The sequence below is a fragment of the Phalaenopsis equestris genome, unplaced genomic scaffold, assembly GCF_001263595.1.
Source record: "Phalaenopsis equestris unplaced genomic scaffold, ASM126359v1 Scaffold000488, whole genome shotgun sequence".
Lineage (NCBI taxonomy): Eukaryota > Viridiplantae > Streptophyta > Magnoliopsida > Asparagales > Orchidaceae > Phalaenopsis > Phalaenopsis equestris.
In genome coordinates, this window is record NW_018164928.1 from 855306 (window position 1) to 876320 (window position 21015).

A 21015-nucleotide genomic window follows, 5' to 3' on the forward strand; every position below is an offset into this window, starting at 1 on the left:
ATATATATTCCACAAGAGAAAAATCATCATACCTCAATGATGACATGCATATCAAATTCTTTGGTGTTAAGGCCAATGCCTTCATAGAAAGCAGTCCTCTGGCAATCATTAAGGTACATTGTCACATAAACCTGCAAAATCAACAGTTTTTTTCTTTTTTCAAAAAACTATTATAAGTCAGTTTTAAATAAGGAAGATTTACATTGATACCACTCAAATTCTATGTATTTACATATCTAACACGTGAACTTCAATTTTTACATGCATACCAAGTTACCTATGTATGAAAAGATGTATCTCACCTTTTAAAAGTTAAAATGGAGGTATTTTTGACGTGAAATGAAAGATTTAGATGGTAGGAATGTAAAAAGTAAAATTTAAGTGTTAGATATGTAGATACATAAGAATTGAGCGGAATATATGTAAATGCTCCTTTAAATAAATGTAAGAAACCATTGCCAATATCACAACAAAATTATTGGAAATTTGTCAACCAAATAGTTAAAATTTGATAACCCTATTTGTTTATAGTTCTATTAGCATCATATAATCTAAAGTTGTCACCGCGTACCCCGGCCTGTTGGTTGGCATCCACGGGATAAAACCCCTCAGGTCGAGAGTTTGAATCTCTTCTGTCACAATTAGCCTTAAGGAGGTGATACTCAAATTATTAGGCATATTAGGAGTGATTTGAGGCTCGTATAATAGCCTCTGGCGATTTTTTTTTTGTATATATATATATATATATATATATATATATATATATAATCTAAAGTTGTCATATATGCATACACATAAATGCATTGGTATGCAATGCATGTACTTACGTATACACAACTTTAGGTGTTAGATATATAAATAGATAAGAACTAGAAAAGTGTCAAAATTATCATCCGACCATTTGCAGAGGGTCATTTTAGTACCATAGTCTATAGATGTGTAAATTTAAAAGAGTATGTCGATTAATTCGACACTTTTATAAAACCCGAGATTAAATAGCTCCATGCAAATAGTTAGAGGACTATTTTGACACTTTACTCAAATAAAAATTGAGTAAACTAATGTTAGAATCATTACATGATAGAACCAAAATATTGCAAGATTCAAACACCAAAAATAAAAATTATAAGAATTTACCGAGAGGCAAAAGAATCTCGACCACAATTTCGCCTTCCAATCGTTGAGGAACTGAGGTTGGGCTTTCATCAATGCCGAGAAGAAGTCGCCATGCCTGTTCTCATCCTGGCACCAGTTCTCAAAATACTTGAAGATAGGGTAGAGCTGATACTCTGGATTCTCCTTCAAATGCCTATAAATGGTAATGTATCTCCAATATCCAATCTTTTCTGAGAGATAAGTGGCGTAGAAGATGAACTTTGGCTTAAAGAATGTGTACTTTCTGGCCTTGGTTAAGAAACCCAAATCTAAGGCCAGATTAAAATCTGATAAACCCTTGTTCAGAAACCTACAAATTAACAATAAAAAAGAGAAAACTGTTATTTTGAAGAATATTTTCAGTTAAAAAAGGGAAATTTACACATGCAGCACACAATTCTTATGTATTTACATATCTCGCACCTGAGAGTGTTTGGCTGCAGGAAGAATTTAGCATTAGTCGGATTTAGAAAACCAAATTTATTAAATCCACCTCCTCGCCGGATTTAATTAAATTTATGAAACTTGCGTTTTTTTATGTTTGGCTGAATTTTGTAAATCCTCAAGATAAATCCTGTAAATAGGTTGCTACCAAACACCCCCCAAAGCTTCCATATTTACATACATAGACCTTTATTGCTTTAAACATATGCAAGAAAAGGTGTATCCACTCTTTAAAAAGAATAACAGTGCTATTACAATTCTATAAAAAAGTATTGCTTAGACTGAAAGCAAAATTTTATAAGACGGTGGTGAGACCTGCAATGCTCTATGACGTTGAATGTTGGCCTTTAAAAGAGAGACATAATAATAAGTTAAGTGTTGCCAAGATGAGAATGATTAGGTGGATGAGTGGCTTTACACTTAGAGACAAAATGCAAAATGAATATATCCGTGATAGGGTTGGTGTAGTTCCTCTGACGGACAAAATTAGAGAAAGTCGTCATAGATGGTTTGGTCACATTAAACGTCGACCATCTGATGATCTGATTAGGAGAGTAGATGTTTTATATTCGACTTATGTTAAGAAAGGCAAAGGTAGACCTAGGAAGACTTTTCTTGTATTAAAAATGATCTCAATTTACTAGAACTAAATGAAAATATGACACTAAATAGGACGCAATGGAGAAAAAGGATTCAAGTAGCCGACCCCATGTAGTGGGATTAAGACTTTGTTGTTGTTGTTGTTGCTGCTGCTATTACAATTCTAACGCATTTACATATATCACCTCTCATACATACCATCTAATACCCGTGTATTTACATATCTAAGTCCTAACGTTTTGCATTGATACCGTCCAAGTCTTTCATACAATATCAAAAATACCATCCTTTTAACTTTTAAAAAGTTAAATACATCTTTTCATGCTTATATAAGATAGTATGTATGTTGATGATAGATATGTAAATACATAGGAATTGAGTGGTATGTATGCATATTTATTTAATGATTATTTTAATAAAGAGATGTGCTTAAGTAATAACATTCTCAAATTTTCTATGCATGGGTGAAGCACTTCATATCAGAGTTTTTGAGAATGGGATTTGAACTCCTTACCTCCACTTAAGGTCGATATAATTTTAAGGGGCATTTACATGCATACCACACAATTCCTATGTATTTACATATCTGACACCAAAAATTTACTTTTTACAGTTATGCCACCCAAAACTTTCATATCACATAAAAAAAAACCACAATTTTAATTTTTAAAAAGTGAAATACATCTTTCATGCATAGGTAAGGTGGCAAGTACATAAAAATTGAAGTTTGGTGCCAGATATGTAAATACATAGGGATTGAGTGGTATGTATGTAAAAATAGTGGCATTTTTTTGTGTTATGAAATATTTGGGTGATAGAAATGTAAAAAGCTCAACTTAGATATGTAAATACATTGGAATTGGGAGGTATCTATGTAAATGCCCCAAAAACAAATCTAATGAAATCTTTTTACATTGAGCATAGCATTAAGAGCTAAACAGTATTAAGAATAAAACTAATTGGCAGTAAACATATCCGGGGATATAACATTAATTAACATAAAAATTGGATTTTTATTGCAAAGAAATTCATACCCAGCATGCCTGGCTTCATCCCTGGACATAAGTGAGAATATCTCCGCCACTACCGGATTAGTTTTCTGTCACAAAAACCAGGAGATCAACCAACTAGCTCAAACCCAAACCCATCAAACCTCTCTCCTTCACAAATTAGTAAGGAGCAAAAGAAAAAAAAAAGAAAATTTTCATACATACCAAACAATTCTTATGTATTTACATATGTAACAACAAAAATTTGATATTTACATCAATAATATTTTGGTGTCATGGACTTACGCAGGAAAATGTGTATTTCACTTTTGAAAAGATAATGATGGTGGGTATTTTAAGAGGGTGTTTGGCAGCATACTTTCAACCCGATTTAACCATAAATGTAATATAAATCCAACCAAACACTAAAAATGTGAAATTTAATTCGTGCGCTCCGTTAAATCGATTATTCGCTTGTTCCGCCTAATGTTGGACCCAAATGGATTTGAGGGATTTGACTCACAAGCGTTTCTCCGTCAAATATGGATTTGATAAATCCAAATTTATGGGATTTACTAAATCCTACTTTAATGTAAATCCAGGACGCAATGAAACACCACCTAAATGTGGAGAAAATATTGCATCCGAACAACGATGTTACAGAATTGAGTGATATGCATGTAAATAAATGTTACCCACAACATACCTACCACACAATTCTAATGTATTAACAAATCCAATGACCTAAAGTTTGATAGTTATAGCATTTCGGTTTCATAGACTTATGCATGACAATGTACATTTCACTTTAAAAGAGCAAGTAATTGTGATATTAAAGACTTGAGTGATACGTATGCAAATATAAAAGTTTAGATATTAAATACGCAAATACATGAGAATTATGTGGAATGTATGCTAAAGCCCCCCAAAAAAATCGAACCTTCAGCCTCCTCCCAAGCTCCTTATACAGCAGAAATCCGGAAAACTCAGCGGTACAGGATCGCTCAAGAAACTCCACGAAGATCTGCCGGAGAGGTCCCTGAATGTTCTCCGCCGCCTCCTTGAACTCAGGATTTCGAACAAAGTGAGTTTGATTATAATCGGTCTTGAACTCGTTTAACAGAGCTTCGAACTCCGACTGGTTCAAGTTCCTATTAATCTCCTTGTTGAATAGCTGCTCCATTTCGTCGAAATCAGTTGTGTAGAATCTCGGCGTCAATAGCGTTTCTTTTATCCCCGTCTTCCCTTTCCCTTTCCCTCTCGCCGGCGGCGCGGCGGGGGTGGCGGTGGAGGCTCGGATGTGGAGGAACGGAGTGAAGGAGGCGGATTTAGAGTTTGGCGGTCGGCTGAATTTGGGAATGGAGCTGAAGGGCTTTGTGATGGCGAGCTCTGCTATTGCGGTTGCCGCCATTTTTGGGAATTGAAGAGGGGGAATGGGGAGGGCGGAGTCGGGGATCGAATGAGGAATATAAGGGGAGAATTGGGAAATTTTGAGATTTGGGATTAGGGTTTTTATCTATGGGAATCTATTTCTTCTAATGAGATAATGACACGTGTAATTGTGCGCTTGTGGATAATCGAATCTAGCAAAATAATGGTGTAGAGTGGAACACGTGTGAACCATAATAGGCAAATCAAATGGTATTTTCTTAGAAAAACTTAGATGCCACACAATTCTGATGTATTTAATTATCCAACACCTAAAATTTGATATTTATTTTTATGTCATATTGATATGAAGGGTTCGTTTGGGGGCGGCATATCGTAGTTTTATCTGTTTGGGTAAACTGATTTGACAATTTTTTTAAAAAACTACCGCTGAAATCTTCGTTTTCCCACCGGTTCTGCCTATGTGCGATGACAGCTTTCTTATAGCTACGATCTGATTTTTTTTTAAAAAAATATAATTGTCAACACAACATTTTGAATATCATGTTATTTTTCAGCAGCTTCACAGTTGTCTTTTGATAAGTTTCAGTTGCCCCGTACCAATCCTAAAACTTAGAGAAAATTACATACCTAGCACGAAACTCTTATGTATTTACATATCTTACGTCTAGCCTTCTGTATTTATATAGATAACACTTTGATGTTTTGAATCTACGCATGAAAATGTGTATTTTACTTTTAAAAAGTGGTAATAGTTATATTAAAGATTTGAATGATATGTGTGTAAATATGAAAGTTTATATATGAGATTTGTAAATACATGAGAATTGTGTGCCATGTATGTAAATGCCCCAACATTTATTCGTGAAAACACTTATTTCACTTTTAAAAGGGTAGTGCTAGTTTAATTTTTGATGGGATGTCAAACATTTATGTGTTTGGTATGAAAATATTAAAGAGTGGGGGTTACATATGTAAATGTATTGGAATTATGTGATAAGTAACAATTCTCATTTATTTGTGTATGTACCCTCCAAACCTTTATATTTATATTTATAACATTTTGATATCATTACCCAAGTCTTTCATAACACATCTAAAATATCACCATTTTTACTTTTTAAAGGTGGAACATGCCTTTTCATGTAATTATAAGGTGATAGATATGTAAAAATTGAATTTTATGTGCTAGATATGTAAATACTTAGGGATTGAATGGTATGCATAAAAATCTATGAAAAATTAAAAATAATGACATTTTTTATGTGATGTTAAAAATTTGAGTTTTATGCATGTAAATATATAATTATAAGCGTTTGATATCTAAATACATAAAGATATACATGTAAATGCTTCCATTGCAACAGTTGTGAAATCCTTAATCATGAAATAAAATAAAATTACATTTCTTTGCTTATTTTAAATTCCACTTGTGTATAATCTTTCCTTTTTAGAATACAAAGCAGGTCACATCAGTTCCTCGCGCTCTATGTTGTCAGACCAGGCCTCTCTCTAAACCCGGGACGTGACACAAAACCTTTTGTTGTGCTATCTAGTTTAGTAAAAATTATGAAGTAGTTGCCATAACTTTCAAATTTAATCTTCAAATATTAAATTAATTATTTTACAATAATATTTTTTAAAAGCTCTTAATAGAAATTAAATTTCAAATGAAGTGTACTTTAAAACTTACTCTTGCTAGTAATGTAGTGAAAGTTTTTAAGTTGTAGTAATTTAAGCCAGTTGCAGGGCCTGTTGGTTTGCTGAAAAAAGTAATGCAGTGTAAAATGAAAACAATGCAAGAGTAATGGCAGTAGGACAACACTTTACATTAACCTATGTATTTTAAGTCCAACCATATTATAAATTCAAGAAAAAATGAACTAAGAACTGAATTTCAAATACAATTATATTTTTCATTGAATTGCAATTATTTATGAACAAACGACATAATTTTTAAAATCCATACACATTAGAAATACAATACACCGATAAAATTACCGACCAATCAACCCTTGAAGAATAGTTTTACGATTATTAGTTGATAATAAACACTCAACTCGAATTATTTAGAAAAAAAAAATCTTTAGCCAAATAGGAGATTTTTCGAAACTCAATTTGAGCCAAAATTGCAAAAGAAAATATATATTTTAGATGAAGATTTTGTGTCTTCAATGATTTTTAATGAAACTAAAGTCTTTGCAATTGGAGTGAAAACATTCAACCACTTGAATACAATATATTGCATGAAAAAATGCATGACGATAAATAGCATAAATTTGACCTCTTTCGCCCAAGCTTCGGTACACAAAAAAAGAGACGATTCTTGATGATTGCTCTATAATTTTATTTAAACTTTCATACAAACTTTCTAATAGAGATGTACTTATATGCGGCACAATGGTTAAGAGTACAAGTCTTTCACTATAAGGTCGTGCGTTCTAATCACGGATATTGCTTTCTGAGCTCACCTTCCCCCCCGCCACATTCTGATATTTATCAAGTTTAACAAGAAATTATGTGCATTTTTTTAATCTTTAATCAAACAAAACAATATTGATTATCTACAACAGTGACTATGCAATCATCCAACAAAAATAAAATAAAAGCCAAAAAAAAAAAGTTATACACAATCATTATTTGAAGCTATATCAACCATAGATTTTAATCCATATCTGATTCCTTCATTCTCTTCATCAGTGATGACAAATCTTCCATCTGTGTTATGGTTCTAAGCTTCAAATGGATGCAAATCATGCATTTGAGGTTCTTGAAAGATGGCATGTGAATCTGTGTATCAGCCATGCAAATTTCCAGGCATTAAATTCTATTGTGGGCAAATAAAACATTAAAAGAAAAAAAATAAATAAATTTGAGCAATAGCAATAAAATTGCAGAGAGAACGAAAAGAGAATGACATAAGGCGGGAATGTCGAACTGAGGTCTATCAATGAACGGAGTATTCTACAAGCTGCTCATGACTCAACTCGATCAGAGCTTGCTCATTGATCAATGAATGCTTTTATAAATTTGAATATTTTTATATATATTTGATTGTTAAATGAACAAATTTGAAAAGTTTGTTTATTTGTTTATGATTATAAATTGAATTGTTTAAAGCTTATAAACAAATTTATTAAACGAAGTATCAAATGAAGAATACGAATGAAAAAACCGGTCATACGATTGATATATGAAGAATCAAAATACAAAATAGTAGTACCTGATATAGTAGACATCCAAGTGGAAAGAGGCATGCTAGATTGTAATTTAACTTAAACAAAGAGTGCATGCAAATCAATATTATAGATAGAGCAACAAGGTAGAAAAGAGAATCATCAATGATGGTGGAGGGATTAGGAGTAGAAACTAGGGCCTTTGTGACATACCAAGTATAGCAATTTTACAAGCATTTACAATGTCCATAACTTGAAGAAGAGAACAATAAAGATTACAAATACAATGGAGTACACCTCCTTATTAATGATAATATATCTATCAAAAATGAGAGACTAATATTACAATATGAGAATACTTTTGTACATATCGACTGAAACAAAATTTGGTCCCCATAAAAAATTTGCAAGCCTGGCATGGTTGTGGCTTTGGATTTCCCTATTCAGCATTTAAGTTCAATCTTCCTCTGAAGGGTTTGTTTGTATTGTGAGTGCAGAGCATTTAAGCTTAATTTTGTTTTGGTATCAAACCAAACCAAACCAAACTTGGCCGCGGCTTAGTCTACTCAAATTCAGCTCACTAATAGGATTACAAGGCGCCAGCAATTGGCCCTCAAATAAATTGTCACCAATAGAGCTTAATAAGATAAATAATTATGGAAAATGACAGTGAAAATATAAATGCCTCCCTTCCATGGCATTTCATTAACATAACAAATTAGTCTGCAGGTTCACATTCACGGTTCCTCACAAAGCCACAAAATATGTTTAGAGTTCAACTATAACTAAAGTTTCCATTAAAGTTCAATCTTCCTCTGAAGGGTTTGTTTGTACTATGAGTGCAGAGCATGTAAACTTAATTTTGTTTTGGTATCAAACCGAACCAAACCAAACTTGGCCGCGGCTTAGTCTAATCAAATTCAGCTCACTAATAAGCTTACAAGGCGCCAGCAATTGGCCCTCAAATAAATTGTCACCAATAGAGCTTAATAAGATAAATAATTATGGAAAATGACAGTGAAAATATAAATGCTTCCCTTCCATGGCATTTCATTAACATAACAAATTAGTCTGCAGGTTCACATTCACGGTTCCTCAGTAAGCCACAAAATATGTTTAGAGTTCAACTATAATTAAAAGTTTCCATTAATCCATTCCGAATTAGAACATGATTCCTCTATCATACTAATGACTCAATCAAGATTGTGAAAACTGAACCAATCATCATATCGGAAGAATAAGAGGTTCAAGTTTCAATGCTTAAATCAGAGTTGAACAAGATGACATAATAAACATTAAAAAATATTTTAATATAATTTAAATAATAAAAGTATGATACAATAATATCGTTTTTGTTGATTTAATATTCAATATTTTAATTTAAGACACTTCACTTTTTAATATTTTGAAGAAGATTTTAAATAAAAATTTTGAGACGTGACACTCTCTCTATTTTTAATTTAAATAAGTTATCTCAAGTCATCGAATCAGAATCAAAATGTTAAAATTGGATAGTATCAAAACCTACGAGTTCTTTAAAAATGAGAGTTCACCGATTCATCAGTTGAACAGAAGTTTTGACCGGTTCAATCGATTTTCTATTCAGAAAGGTTTTGAGCTTAAACCAAACCGACTAAATGACCGGTTTACAGTTGAGCTAGTCAAACCGACCAATTTAGTCTGGCTTTTAAAGGCTTGGACACAATGGAATATACACCTTTTGCATAAAGGGACTAGATTCTGAACACACACACTCTCTCTCTCTCTCTCTCTCTCTCTCTCTCTCTCTCTCTATCTATCTATCTATATATATATATATATTGTTGCTTTTGTACGTATACAAGGAAAAAGGAGCAGTCAGGCAAGAATAATAATAAAAATTACCTCATTTCAACATAGCATGAAGAGGATGTAAGCTTTGATTAGGGAAATGCCCCTCATCAGCATTCTCATCTACAACTCTTCCATCTGAAACCAAGCAGCACTGGTTCGAGTCTCTTGCCACGAGACCAACAGGTTGTTGCATAACCGAAAAAGTAAAAGGGACAATCTCTTCGTCTTCACTCCCATCATCCATCTTCAAATCATCACTAATTTCACTGTAATCCAGATTTTTTAAGAGTTTAGGAATGGGATCATGGCCATCATCTAGGCCTGTTTTTCCACCCATTTCTAAATCCATTTTATTCTTACGATAAATTCCATCCGTGCATGGCTTAGAATGCATGGATTCTACTTTAACTTCCTCTTCGATCACCCATGATCTGAAGCTATGCAATGAAGGTGGGATCTCTGAGCAATAAACAGCTCCAAAGTTTCTGATTATGCCCTTATCATATGGATTCTCCCTTTTGTCGTACCGATACCGGAAGTTTTCGTAAGTTGTCTACAACAACAGAAGTTAATGAAAGAACTCAAAACATGAATAATTAAAGGAAATTTACATACATACCAGACAATTTTTATATATTTACATATCAAACACCTAAACTGTCATTTTTACATTCACAACACTCAAATCTTTCACGTCACACCAAAAACATCATTTTTACTAATATTTTGAAATTAGACGCACCTTTTCATGCATAATATCTATGAAAATATCAAACTTCAGGTGATACATATGTAAATACATAAGAATTATATGGTATGTATCTAAGTTTCCCAATAATTAATTGTTAAGACCATGAATCAACACAGAGGTTCATAAGAAAAGAAATACAAAATTCATTCAGAAAAGATCTACCTGGTTTGTGCTGATTAAGTAGAGATGGAAGATTGTGAGCCCTCCCACAAACCAGACAGCTATGAATGTGTAAACTATGAGCAAAAGTGACAACACCTCCCCCTTCATGGATTTCCACAGTGAATTTCCATAATATTTCTTCTCGGCAATAATATTAAGCCACGAAAAGGTGAAGACATACATACAAAGAATGGTTGATGATGATATGAATAGAAAAAAGAATGGGTAGTTACGCTGCATTCGTTCAAAATATGTTGTCAGATCCAAGCAAAAACATAATATTAAAGTTGGGGCATTTACATATGTACCGCGGCCCAATTTTTATGTATTTATACATCTAACACCTAAATGTTACATTTTGCATTTATACCACCTAAGTCTTTTATATCGCATAAAAAATACCATTACTTTAAATTTTAAAAAGTTAAAGACAACTATTCATGCATAGGTAAAGTGGTATAGATGTAAAAAATGAAGTTTAGGTGCTAGATATGTAAACAAATAGGAATTGAGAGTATGCATGCAAATCTTCCATAAAGAAAAAACATGTTAGGCAGTCATTTATCGAATATTTGAAGAGTAATTTGAATATTTTATTGTAACTTTGACTATCTTACTATTTTAATTATAAAGTGGGGGTGCTGTCTCTATGTTGCATAGAAGAATTATCTGCAATCAATCATAACAATCTATGCAATACGGTAACATGTAGCCATCCATGGGATAGAACTTGTAAAATCCGACATAATTGCCCTTAGACTATGCAACAGCATAACAAGAACCTACATAAATTTTTTGTATTTTTTCTCATTGATATTCCAATCTTCCTTCTGTTATTTTTTGCTCTTTGTACTTGAATTAAGTTTCACCACTGCTCTCAACATTTGAGTAAGAAAAGCAAGGCTCTTGTTTCACTCTCAAAAACTTAGAAGGGCATTTACAAACATACCACACAATTCCTATGTATTTACGTATCGAACGCCTAAACTTCTAAATTTACATACACAACATCAAATCTTTAACATCACATCAAAAATACAACTACTACTTACTTTGTAGAAGTGAAATACACCTTTTTATGCATATGTTTATGACACCAATGTTATAAATAAAAATATGAAATTTCATATGTTAGATATGTAAATACAAAAAATTGTGTGATACATATGTAAATTTCCCAAAATTAAAACTTGAGCATGTAAATACAACAAACTTACCACTCCGATGCACTGACCGACCCACGGGCAGTGGTGATCAAACTTCTGAACACAATTGTTGCATATAGAACAATGAGAAGCGCGAGGTGGGCGATAGAGCAAACACGTTTCACAGTACTTCACTTTAACAATTACACCATTCACCAATACATCCTTCGAGCGCGGTAATTTTTTATCTGGTAACGTACCACTGATCCATTCCATAGAAGAAGTGACAGAATCAAAAGCTTCATGTAACTCTGGTGGTCGATTATTTCTTGGAACAATACCAGGATCTCTCCCAGATGTCACGAATAGGAACACCAATACCTATAACATCATTAATAACATAATATGCTCAATTATACCCTAAATAGAGAAATCAAAAGGGGTGTTTATAAACATACCAATCAATTCCTATGAATTTATATATCCAACAACTAAATTTTGCTTTTTTACATTTATACCGCCCAAATCTTTCATATCACATAAAAAGACCACCATTTTAACTTTAAAAAAGTGAAATACACATTTTCATGCATAGGTAAGGTTGTATGTATGTCAAAATTGAATTTTGGGAGTCAAATATGTAAATATGTAGGAATTGAGTAGTATGTATGTAAATCTTCCAAATAAAAAGATACATTTTTCATATCAACAAATGACTTGAAAAAGAAAAGTTGACCATCACATACAAGTAATGTGATAAATAATCCCACAATCAGCGCCGGAAAACCAAGTATATGACTGTGAGAAAGATTCACAAGCTTGCTCTTATGGATTTCATGTTTATGGATCTTTGCAATAACTTGTACAAAGAATGTGACGGATGGACCAGCAATTAGGAGTATTGATAGAAACACTGAAGCTACATCTGGACCAAATATCAATCTCCCTCCACAGAAAAATCTCTGAGAAAGAGGAAATAAAAAAAATTTTCATCAATATAAACATTTTATACAATAGAACAGTCGGATGAAGAGAGAAGAATGTCTGATTAATTTTGTAAAAACTGAAAAATATCAGGACTTGTTTCAGAAAATCAAACTTAACCTTCACACATAGACAAAAGGAAACCAGCTTTCACCCTTTCAGGCGTGAATGTCACCTTTTGCCCTAATTTGATTCTATAAGTGATGTTTTTTAGGGTTATATGATTCAAACCTTAGTCATTAAATCAATCAGAAATATATTAACAATCTTTAACCCTAACTAAACAATTTGGATTCAGCTTCGTTATAAATCTCAACGCCAACAAGCTCATAGTACAGAACGAACTGCAAATTTCATGGCTATAGTCAAGAAACAATGAATTTACAATAGAATAACAAAAATCCATTGCATTATGAGGAAGGGGCTAATAAAGATAGCTTATCTGCTGGCTTCTTGTTAGAAAACCGATGGGGAGATCACAAAAAAGCCAAATAATCTTAAAAATGCAACCGCCATTGCGTGATTTAAGAGCTAATGATTTTCAGAATTAATCTAATTTTGAAAAAAAAAAAGCTATACGAATTTGAACATCTCCTAGATCAATTTCACCGAGAAAATAATGAAGCGATCAAATTTAGAGAGAGAAAAGGGCGAAAACAGAAAACCGCACATTGCTTCCTTTCCAAACTTGATAAAGCCTCTTGCGATCAGATTCCGCCATGCCTTGCGTGATGAAACTGATCAAATCGGAGAGAACGCAGCAAGACCCAATTGAGATCTTGACCAAAACTTTCCAAATCCAAATAAAGGCTTTAGCGCCAATGCGACAACGAGTGAGACAGGAAGAGTTGACAATCGAGAGTGAAAACCAGAAGAATACCTCCTTCAAACCCTATCTCTCCCACACCATCTCATCTCTAGCATTTCTCATACTTCCTCTCCTTCAGATCAAAACAAGTTGCTCCTGTACATTCTCTCTCTTTCTCTCTGTGTCGCTCCTGTCCACCTCAGGGTCAAACCGGATTTGTGAGAAAGAGAGAGAGAGAGAGAGATTTCTCTCTCTTCCGTGGAGAGCTGTCGATTTACATGTATGGAGGCCGGTACTTCATTTCAAGCGGGTTTTGCGCTCCATATAACGGCTTTATGGAACCCTAATTTGGCCAGAATCCCAGCTGTATTCGGTAAGAATTCATTTAATAAGTTATAATTATTTAATTAAAAAATTAATATCTGAATTAACACAAATTAAATAAAATTTTAATGCTCTAAGAATATTCCATTAAATTTTCCAAAAATTAAAAAAAATTAAAAAAAAACCTTAAAACAAAATTTAAATTTGATATGGTTAAAATTCTAAATTTTATTATCTTGTTAGTGTGAAAAAAAAATTAATTTTTATTTTCTTCAAATTTATAGCTAACAAATTTAAATGTTAAATCATCATTTCTCAATCTTAAGATGGTGTGGATGCAAGAAAAAATATTACGATCGGAGTTTGGGTGCAAAAAGGACTGTAAACGAGTCGAGTTTGAGCGAGCTCAGACTTGGCTCGTGTTCGGCTCGTTCGAAATAGCTCGTGTTAGAAATCGGCTCGTGTTCAAAATTGGCTCGTGAACAGTGTGTTCATGTTCGACTCGATTTAAATATTTGTGTTCGTGCTCAACTAGGATTTGACTCGGAAAAATTAAATTGAAAAAAATAGATGTAAAGTGCGTGATTCAAACCTGGACCAAATATATACAAAAAAATGCAATAACCACATTACCACACGAGATGTTATGATTTAAACTAGGCGAACAGACAGTTGTTCGTGCTCCGCTCGTTTATAATTCGAGCTTTAAAAACTTTTTAGTGTTTGGCTCGTTTACTTAACAAACGAGCCAAACACGAGCTATTTAACGAGCCGAACACAAGCTGTTCACGAACAACGAGCTTTTTTTACAGCCCGAGGCGCAAAGCTGCATCCGAGCGTTAATGAAATTTCATCACATGTAAATCTGAGCACCACCAATAAAAAAGAAAAAAATTGCACTTTTTTTAATGCACAACTCGGCTCGAACCGACCCGTTCAATTCGCACATCAATGATTATGACTTGCCGCTATTATGGTTTTCAAACAAATTGCTCGTCTAGCTCATGTTTGAGTTATTCATTAAGTACGCAAGCCGAACATAGATAATTTCTGTAGCTTCGTTTATAAACGAGCCAATCATGAACAAATTTTTATTCGATTGTGTTAAAGTTATTGTGATTTAAACTAATTAAATAATTAAATAAATAATATTTTATACTGATTTTTATGATATATTTGTGGGAATAAAGTATAACACTCAAAATTTATGTATTCCAAATTCTAATATTTACATGCATAGCACTCAAATTATTGACATCACATCAAACATTTCACAAACTCACAATCACCTATTTTTTAAGAAATTAAATACACCTCTTCATAAATAGGTTATAAATGTAAATATGATAGTTTAGGCCTTATATAATATGCATGTAAATTGTAGTTTATATGAAGGGTTTGTTTTGCGATTAAATCTATCATTGATATTATAATGTATATTGTGCTGCATTGAGCTACAATAATTGAGTTGTATAAATTATAGCTTTTAGATAATTATAAAAATACTCATAATCATAATTAGTTTGTAATTAAAAATAATAAGTGATTAACAGATTAAAAAATTGTGTCATAGATGTAAATGTTACGAAAAAAGGTAAACCATAAATATGCATAGAAAATTGTTGTTGTCGTTGTTCCAAAAATGGCTATGCTTTGAATCAGCCACCGCAAGTAGAGCTGTCAACAGCTCGTGTTCGGCTTGTTCGTTAAGTAAATGAATCGAACACGAGCTAGTTTTTAAAGCTCGAATTATAAATGAGCCGAACACAAACATCTCTTCGTTCGCTCGTGTTCTGATCATTTTAGCTCGAAATAAAAAAAAATTATATAATTATTTATATAAAAATATATTACACATATTATTTATATAATAATATATTATATATATTTAAATTTAAGTTTAAATCATAACTACTCTTGTGGTAATATGATTACGCCTTATGCACCTTGTTTTGCATAAATTTGGTTCAAACTCGAATCCAATACTCTACATCTATTTTTTCAGTTTAATTTTAACTAGCCAATTTCGAGCTGAACACGAACATGAATATTTAAATCGAACCGAACAAGAACACACCGTTTTCGAACACGAGCCGATTTCGAACACGAATAATTTCAAACGAACCGAACACGAGCCAAGCCTGAACTTGATCAAACTCGGCTCGTTTACAGCCCTAACTGCAGGTAGTCAGGTTTGATGAGAAAACATAATTTTCAACTGCAGTTTTTAAACAAGTTGATAAAACACAATTTCATCAAACAGAAAAAAACGAACATCAAAACCACACCCTCATTCCAAAATGGACTCTAATTAACCCTAAACTCCTGAAATAAGGCCTTATTATCTTAATGGCAACTAGATTAAAAATTAGATGTTAGTAATTAGACTATGATTTGAATTTGAATCTCCTAATTGAAAAAGAAGACCCTCTACCAACTCCACAAATCTTGCACACACGAGCTTGGAGTCCAATATAATTGTATTTCAGCACTCTAAACGTCACAAGTGCAGAAAAATGTGAGGAAGATTTAAATGCAAGCCACTCAATTCCTGTGCATTTACATATATATCCACACCAAAACTTTATTTTTTGCATACATGTCCACTTGCCAATACCTGAAAAAGTGCATTTCAGGTATTTTTTAATGTGAGATGAGGAATTAAGCAGCGCAAATGTCAAAAAGTGGAGGTCAGGAGTTAGATATGTAAATACATGGAAATTGGGTGGTATCTATGTAAATGCCACAAAAATTCCCCAACAACACCAATCTCAAATACTAAATGATCTTATTCCAATGCTCAACTTTCATATAAAAGTAGTTCTACATCACAGAACAATATGCATAAAACAATAAGGACTGCACAAATCAACCTAATTACACCATTTTTATTCATTAAAATCTCAAATTTGCATGAATTACATTTACATTTCACTGCAATTTCAGAATGCATGAGCATTATAATTAATAAATCAAATTGCAGACCTGTATGAAGTGGAATCAAGCAATAAATCAAGCGCAGTTAGGGAGTGTGGGAGAAGGATGACATCCATCTTGGTTCCAGCACTGGGAAACATACTAGAAACTGGAACAACCTACAAAATTATAAAAGAAGGATTTTTACAATTTCATCCAAGAACAATTATTTTCATAATATATTTTTCATTAAAAAGATTTACTTTTTACCAATATCATAAGTTTAGTATTAAATTAATTTTAAATGAATTAATTGAAGTCAAATTTCATAGCTATAGAATATTTAAATACATACCATTCAATTCTTAAGTACTTGCATATCCAACAACAAACATAAACTTCAATTTTTACATATATGCAATCTTACCTATGCATGAAAATATGTAGTTTCACTGTTTAAAAGTTAAGATAGTGGAATTCTTGATGTGATGAAATATTTGGGTGGTAAAATGTAAAAAGCAAAATTTTGGTATTATGTTGATGCATGCTAGAAAATTCGCGGTGGTAGAGTAACGGATTATCGTCTTAGCGTTGCACGAGAATTCAACACACACTCAGATGAACAAAAAAACAGTTATGACACCAGAAATTATTACATAAACAAACCGTAAAAAAAAAATTACGGGGTCTCGCTCAGTTGTAAAAATTCATTGTTGATTGATGATTACAGAAATCTCGTCTCACAGATGAAAAATTGTTACTAGATTTTTCAAAGTTATAATGTCGACTGATGATGTCTAATTAAAAATGCACGACGACGATCGGTGGTTGTCAATGGCGATCGACAGTGGTCAACGACAGTCGAATGGTGTCTACAAAGGTCAGCGGCGGAGGGCGGTAGTCGATGGTGATCGACCGCGGTCGGCGGTGGTCGGTGGCGATCGGCGATGGTAGACGAGGGTTGGGATAGTAATGAACTTCAGCTCCTTTTCAGAGCATCAAGTTCTCTCTCAAGGCTCAAGCTCCCCTTAATGAAGGGCAGAGCTCTATTTATAGTGTTATGGATGCAATGATTGCATGAATATGAATCATTTTGATCGGATTGTTCGGAGAGCTTCCTTCAATCAGATGGTATTTAATGGACATTTGAATACCTTAATGATGTCAGAACTGAGTGGTCTTGTGCTCAATGGATTTGTCTTGTCGAGACGCTCGATTCGATTATAAACTTACTAGATTCGATATCCATTTGACATTCCAAATGTGTCCAAAAATCTTCTAAGAGTGGTTTAATGACTTGATTTGACTAGTTTTTATATCATTAGGTCCGTATCATCAAGCTGGTTAGTTTGACAATAAGTTTGCTGAAATCAGAGTTCTTGACGACTCTTAATTAAAGTATGAATGTTTCTTGTTCAAAGAAGTGCTCGAGATTCATGTCAATGCCTCGAGATTTGTGTCGGATGATGAAAGTTTGTTGGTGGCGTATCATATGCACATACATAAAAATTGGGTAGTATGTTGCTCTAATTTTTAAAATATTAATCATGGCCGTACAAAATGAAATTGATATTCTGGGACAATTAGTGCAATTAGAGATTCATTAATATTTTAATTAGAAATTTAAGTATTTGTATCTATTAGATATGACTCATATACCATAAAGGGACAGATTCTGGAGCGGAGCGGATCAGAACGGAATATTCTGTCCAAATCAGGAGAGTTTCTTTATGTGGGTTGGGGGTGAGGTACAGGAGTAATTTGGTAATTACATATTGTACTCCAGCATTTACTAGGGTTATAAATAGACTTGTATGTAACCCTAGGTGTTATCCCAAATTCTGTAATCTCTTTTCTGAAATCTCTTTTCTGAATATTGGGAATTCACCGCCCTGCTCCCAATGACGTAGACATCTTTGTCGAACCTCGTTAAATCTTTGTGCTCTGGATTTGCGTCGATTTCTGTTTTTCTTCGCCCTAATTTTTAAAAAAGTTGTATCAGAGCCTGGTTCAAGGGCAGGAAAAAAAAAATTCGACAGCACAGAAATGAAGAAGATTTTGGTTGAGGAATTTGGCGGCTAGGCGTCCGATTTGGCGCAGTTCGAAGTTCAAAGAAAGAAGAAGGTGCGGTTTTTTGTTCTTCTGCGATCGGTTCTGCATGAAACTTCGGACGGTTCGAGCAGGCGAAGGTTTTCGCAAGGCAGAGAGAAGTTCGCGACACAGAAAGGCTACAGTGCTTCTTCGACGCGACCAGAGTGTTCGCGGAGGAAGGATCTGTTCACAGGAACCATTTCGCGGAGGCTGAGATCTTTTCGCGGCAGGTTGTTCACCGAGGAAGGCTGATCACAAAAGGAAGGTGCGAAGGCTATCGGTTCGACAACGATTCCTCCTGTGGGTGCTAAGGATCGGCGGTGTAGAGAGGGAATTTCCTTTCTGGAAACATTTTCTTTTCTGGGGAAGAAAGAAACTCGAGCAGGAAGATTTTCTGAATCTGCAAATTTCCTTTGCTGGGAAGGATTTTCCAAATTTGCTGGAGCTGCGTGAAGAAGATAGGGAATCTCCACAGAAATGAAATGTTTAATTAAAGAAGCTAAATTAAGAAAATATTTCAATCTTTTATTTAAAAAAAAAGCCTGTTATTTTCTGGAAAACTTAATTAAGGGACTTTTTCAATCCTTCTTTTTCTTTTTAAAAAGATTTTGAGTAAGGTTAAAAAGATTTTGAGTAAGGAGTTGCAGAATAATTTGTTGCAGGAGTTGTTTTCAAATGACATTTTCTAGTGCAAAATTTGAGGTGGTGAAGTTCGATGGAACTGGTAACTTCAGATTGTGACAAACAAGAGTAAAAGATCTATTGACTCAACATGGAATCTTGAAAGCTTTGTGGGCAGCAAAACCAAATGTCATGGAGGATGAAGATTGGGAAGAACTGTAACAACGAGCGACAACAACTATACGCATATGTCTGACAAATAAAGTTATGTATCGCGTGATGAATTGAAAATCTCCATGGGAGATATTGAAGAAATTGAAAACTCAGTTTATGACTAAATCTCTGACGAATAAATTGTATCTGAAGCAAAATTTGTATGGGCTGAAGATGCAAGAAGGTTTTGATCTGGTGCAGCATGTTAATAACTTCAATCAAATAATCACAGACTTGTCACGACTTGATGTGAATAATGAGGATAAAGATCGAGCGATAAATTTGTTGTATTCATTGTCTTCTTCCTATGAACACCTAGTGACTACTCTTACATATGGGAAAAAAACTATCAAAGTTGATGAGATTACTACAGCATTGTTGGCTCACAACCAGCGAAAGCAGAATGCAGGGTTAAGAAACTTCATATCCAAGTCCAAAGACAAAAAGACAATTCATTGCTACAATTGCAAGGAGTCGGGTCAGAGTGCTACAATTGCAAGGAGTCGGGTCATATGAAGAGAGATTGTCCAAAGCTCAAGAAGGGAGAATGGTGATGTGGTGATGGATCATCGAAGACTGTAAATGTGGTGCAAAGTGACAATTCAGATTGCAGTGATGGCGATATGCTTTCAGTTTCATCAACTCAGTTCACGGATACATGAATTCTTGATTCAGAATACTCTTATCACATAACACCTAACATGGAGTGGTTTACTTCATACAGGTCAACTAATTCTGGCTCAGTTTATCTAGGTGACGATAAATGCTACAATATTGTTGGTATTAGAAAAGTCAGGATTAGGATGTATGATGACACAGTAAGAATGTTATGTGATGTCAGACATATTTCATATCTGAAGAAGAATTTGATTTCCTTAGCCACTTTACATAGAAATGATTTCATTCCCAAGGTAGATGAGGATAGGGAAACCATCAGAATTGTTAAGGGTGCAGTTAAGGGTGCATGTTAAGGGTGCACTGACGATGATGAAAGGAAAGTTAACTGCAGACAATATCTACAAATTGTTGGAGAGTACAGTTGTAGGTGGAGTTCATTCTGTGGAGTCGGATGATGATAATACAAAGTTATGGTATATGTGTCTGGGTCATCTCGGTGAACGTGGGATGACGGAATTGCATAGAAGAAATCTATTGCATGGTGTTAAAAGTTGCAAGTTTGATCTTTGTAAGTTTTGTGTTCTTGGAAAACATAATAGAGTTAGTTTTATGACTGAAAAACATAAAACTAAAGGGATTCTTAATTATGTGCATTCTGATGTATGGGGCCCTACCAGGGAATCGTCATTGGGAGGATCTCAGCATTTTGTTAACTTTATTGATGATTTCTCAAGGAGAGTTTGAGTGTATTTCTTGAAGCAGAAATCTAAAGTCTTTCTAAATTCAAGCTGTGGAA

The 21015-nt window shown here is 33.7% G+C and overlaps 3 protein-coding genes across 4 annotated transcripts in view; all 3 read right to left on the reverse strand.

Moving 5' to 3' along the window:
* The window catches only part of LOC110028095 (magnesium-protoporphyrin IX monomethyl ester [oxidative] cyclase, chloroplastic), a 6807-nt gene extending 2131 nt beyond the window's left edge, over nucleotides 1-4676 (reverse strand). Inside the window, exons 1-4 of the mRNA XM_020729815.1 lie at nucleotides 4129-4676; nucleotides 3234-3298; nucleotides 1138-1465; nucleotides 33-131 (exon numbers count right to left, since the gene is read on the reverse strand). Coding sequence (XP_020585474.1) covers nucleotides 33-131; nucleotides 1138-1465; nucleotides 3234-3298; nucleotides 4129-4599 — 963 coding nt within the window. The 5' untranslated portion in view covers nucleotides 4600-4676. The remainder of the gene's footprint in view (nucleotides 1-32; nucleotides 132-1137; nucleotides 1466-3233; nucleotides 3299-4128) is intronic.
* A 2288-nt stretch (nucleotides 4677-6964) lies between these two features.
* Nucleotides 6965-13778, reverse strand: LOC110028077 (probable protein S-acyltransferase 1). Its single transcript, XM_020729795.1, has 7 exons — nucleotides 13509-13778; nucleotides 13299-13417; nucleotides 12391-12606; nucleotides 11717-12025; nucleotides 10500-10733; nucleotides 9638-10139; nucleotides 6965-7367 (listed from the first exon to the last, which is right to left on the reverse strand). The coding sequence occupies exons 2-6, from the start codon at nucleotides 13347-13349 to the stop codon at nucleotides 9639-9641; spliced, it is 1311 nt and encodes a 436-aa protein (XP_020585454.1). The 5' UTR covers nucleotides 13350-13417; nucleotides 13509-13778; the 3' UTR covers nucleotides 6965-7367; nucleotide 9638.
* A 2820-nt stretch (nucleotides 13779-16598) lies between these two features.
* The window catches only part of LOC110028072 (alpha-L-arabinofuranosidase 1-like), a 36958-nt gene continuing 32541 nt past the window's right edge, over nucleotides 16599-21015 (reverse strand). For both annotated transcript variants that reach the window (XM_020729784.1, XM_020729783.1), the window contains one exon: nucleotides 16599-16855. In XM_020729784.1, coding sequence (XP_020585443.1) covers nucleotides 16733-16855 — 123 coding nt within the window. In that variant the 3' untranslated portion in view covers nucleotides 16599-16732. The remainder of the gene's footprint in view (nucleotides 16856-21015) is intronic.

What these genes read in the sequence shown, in the direction of transcription:
- LOC110028077 (XM_020729795.1), bottom strand. Translation starts at nt 13,349, where the DNA reads ATGGCGGAATCTGATCGCAAGAGGCTTTATCAAGTTTGGAAAGGAAGC. An exon ending in GATTATTTATCACATTACTT is followed by an intron (nt 12,026 to 12,390) that starts GTATGTGATGGT and finishes ATGATGTTATAG; the next exon opens with GTATTGGTGTTCCTATTCGT. An exon ending in ACTTAATCAGCACAAACCAG is followed by an intron (nt 10,140 to 10,499) that starts GTAGATCTTTTC and finishes CTGTTGTTGTAG; the next exon opens with ACAACTTACGAAAACTTCCG.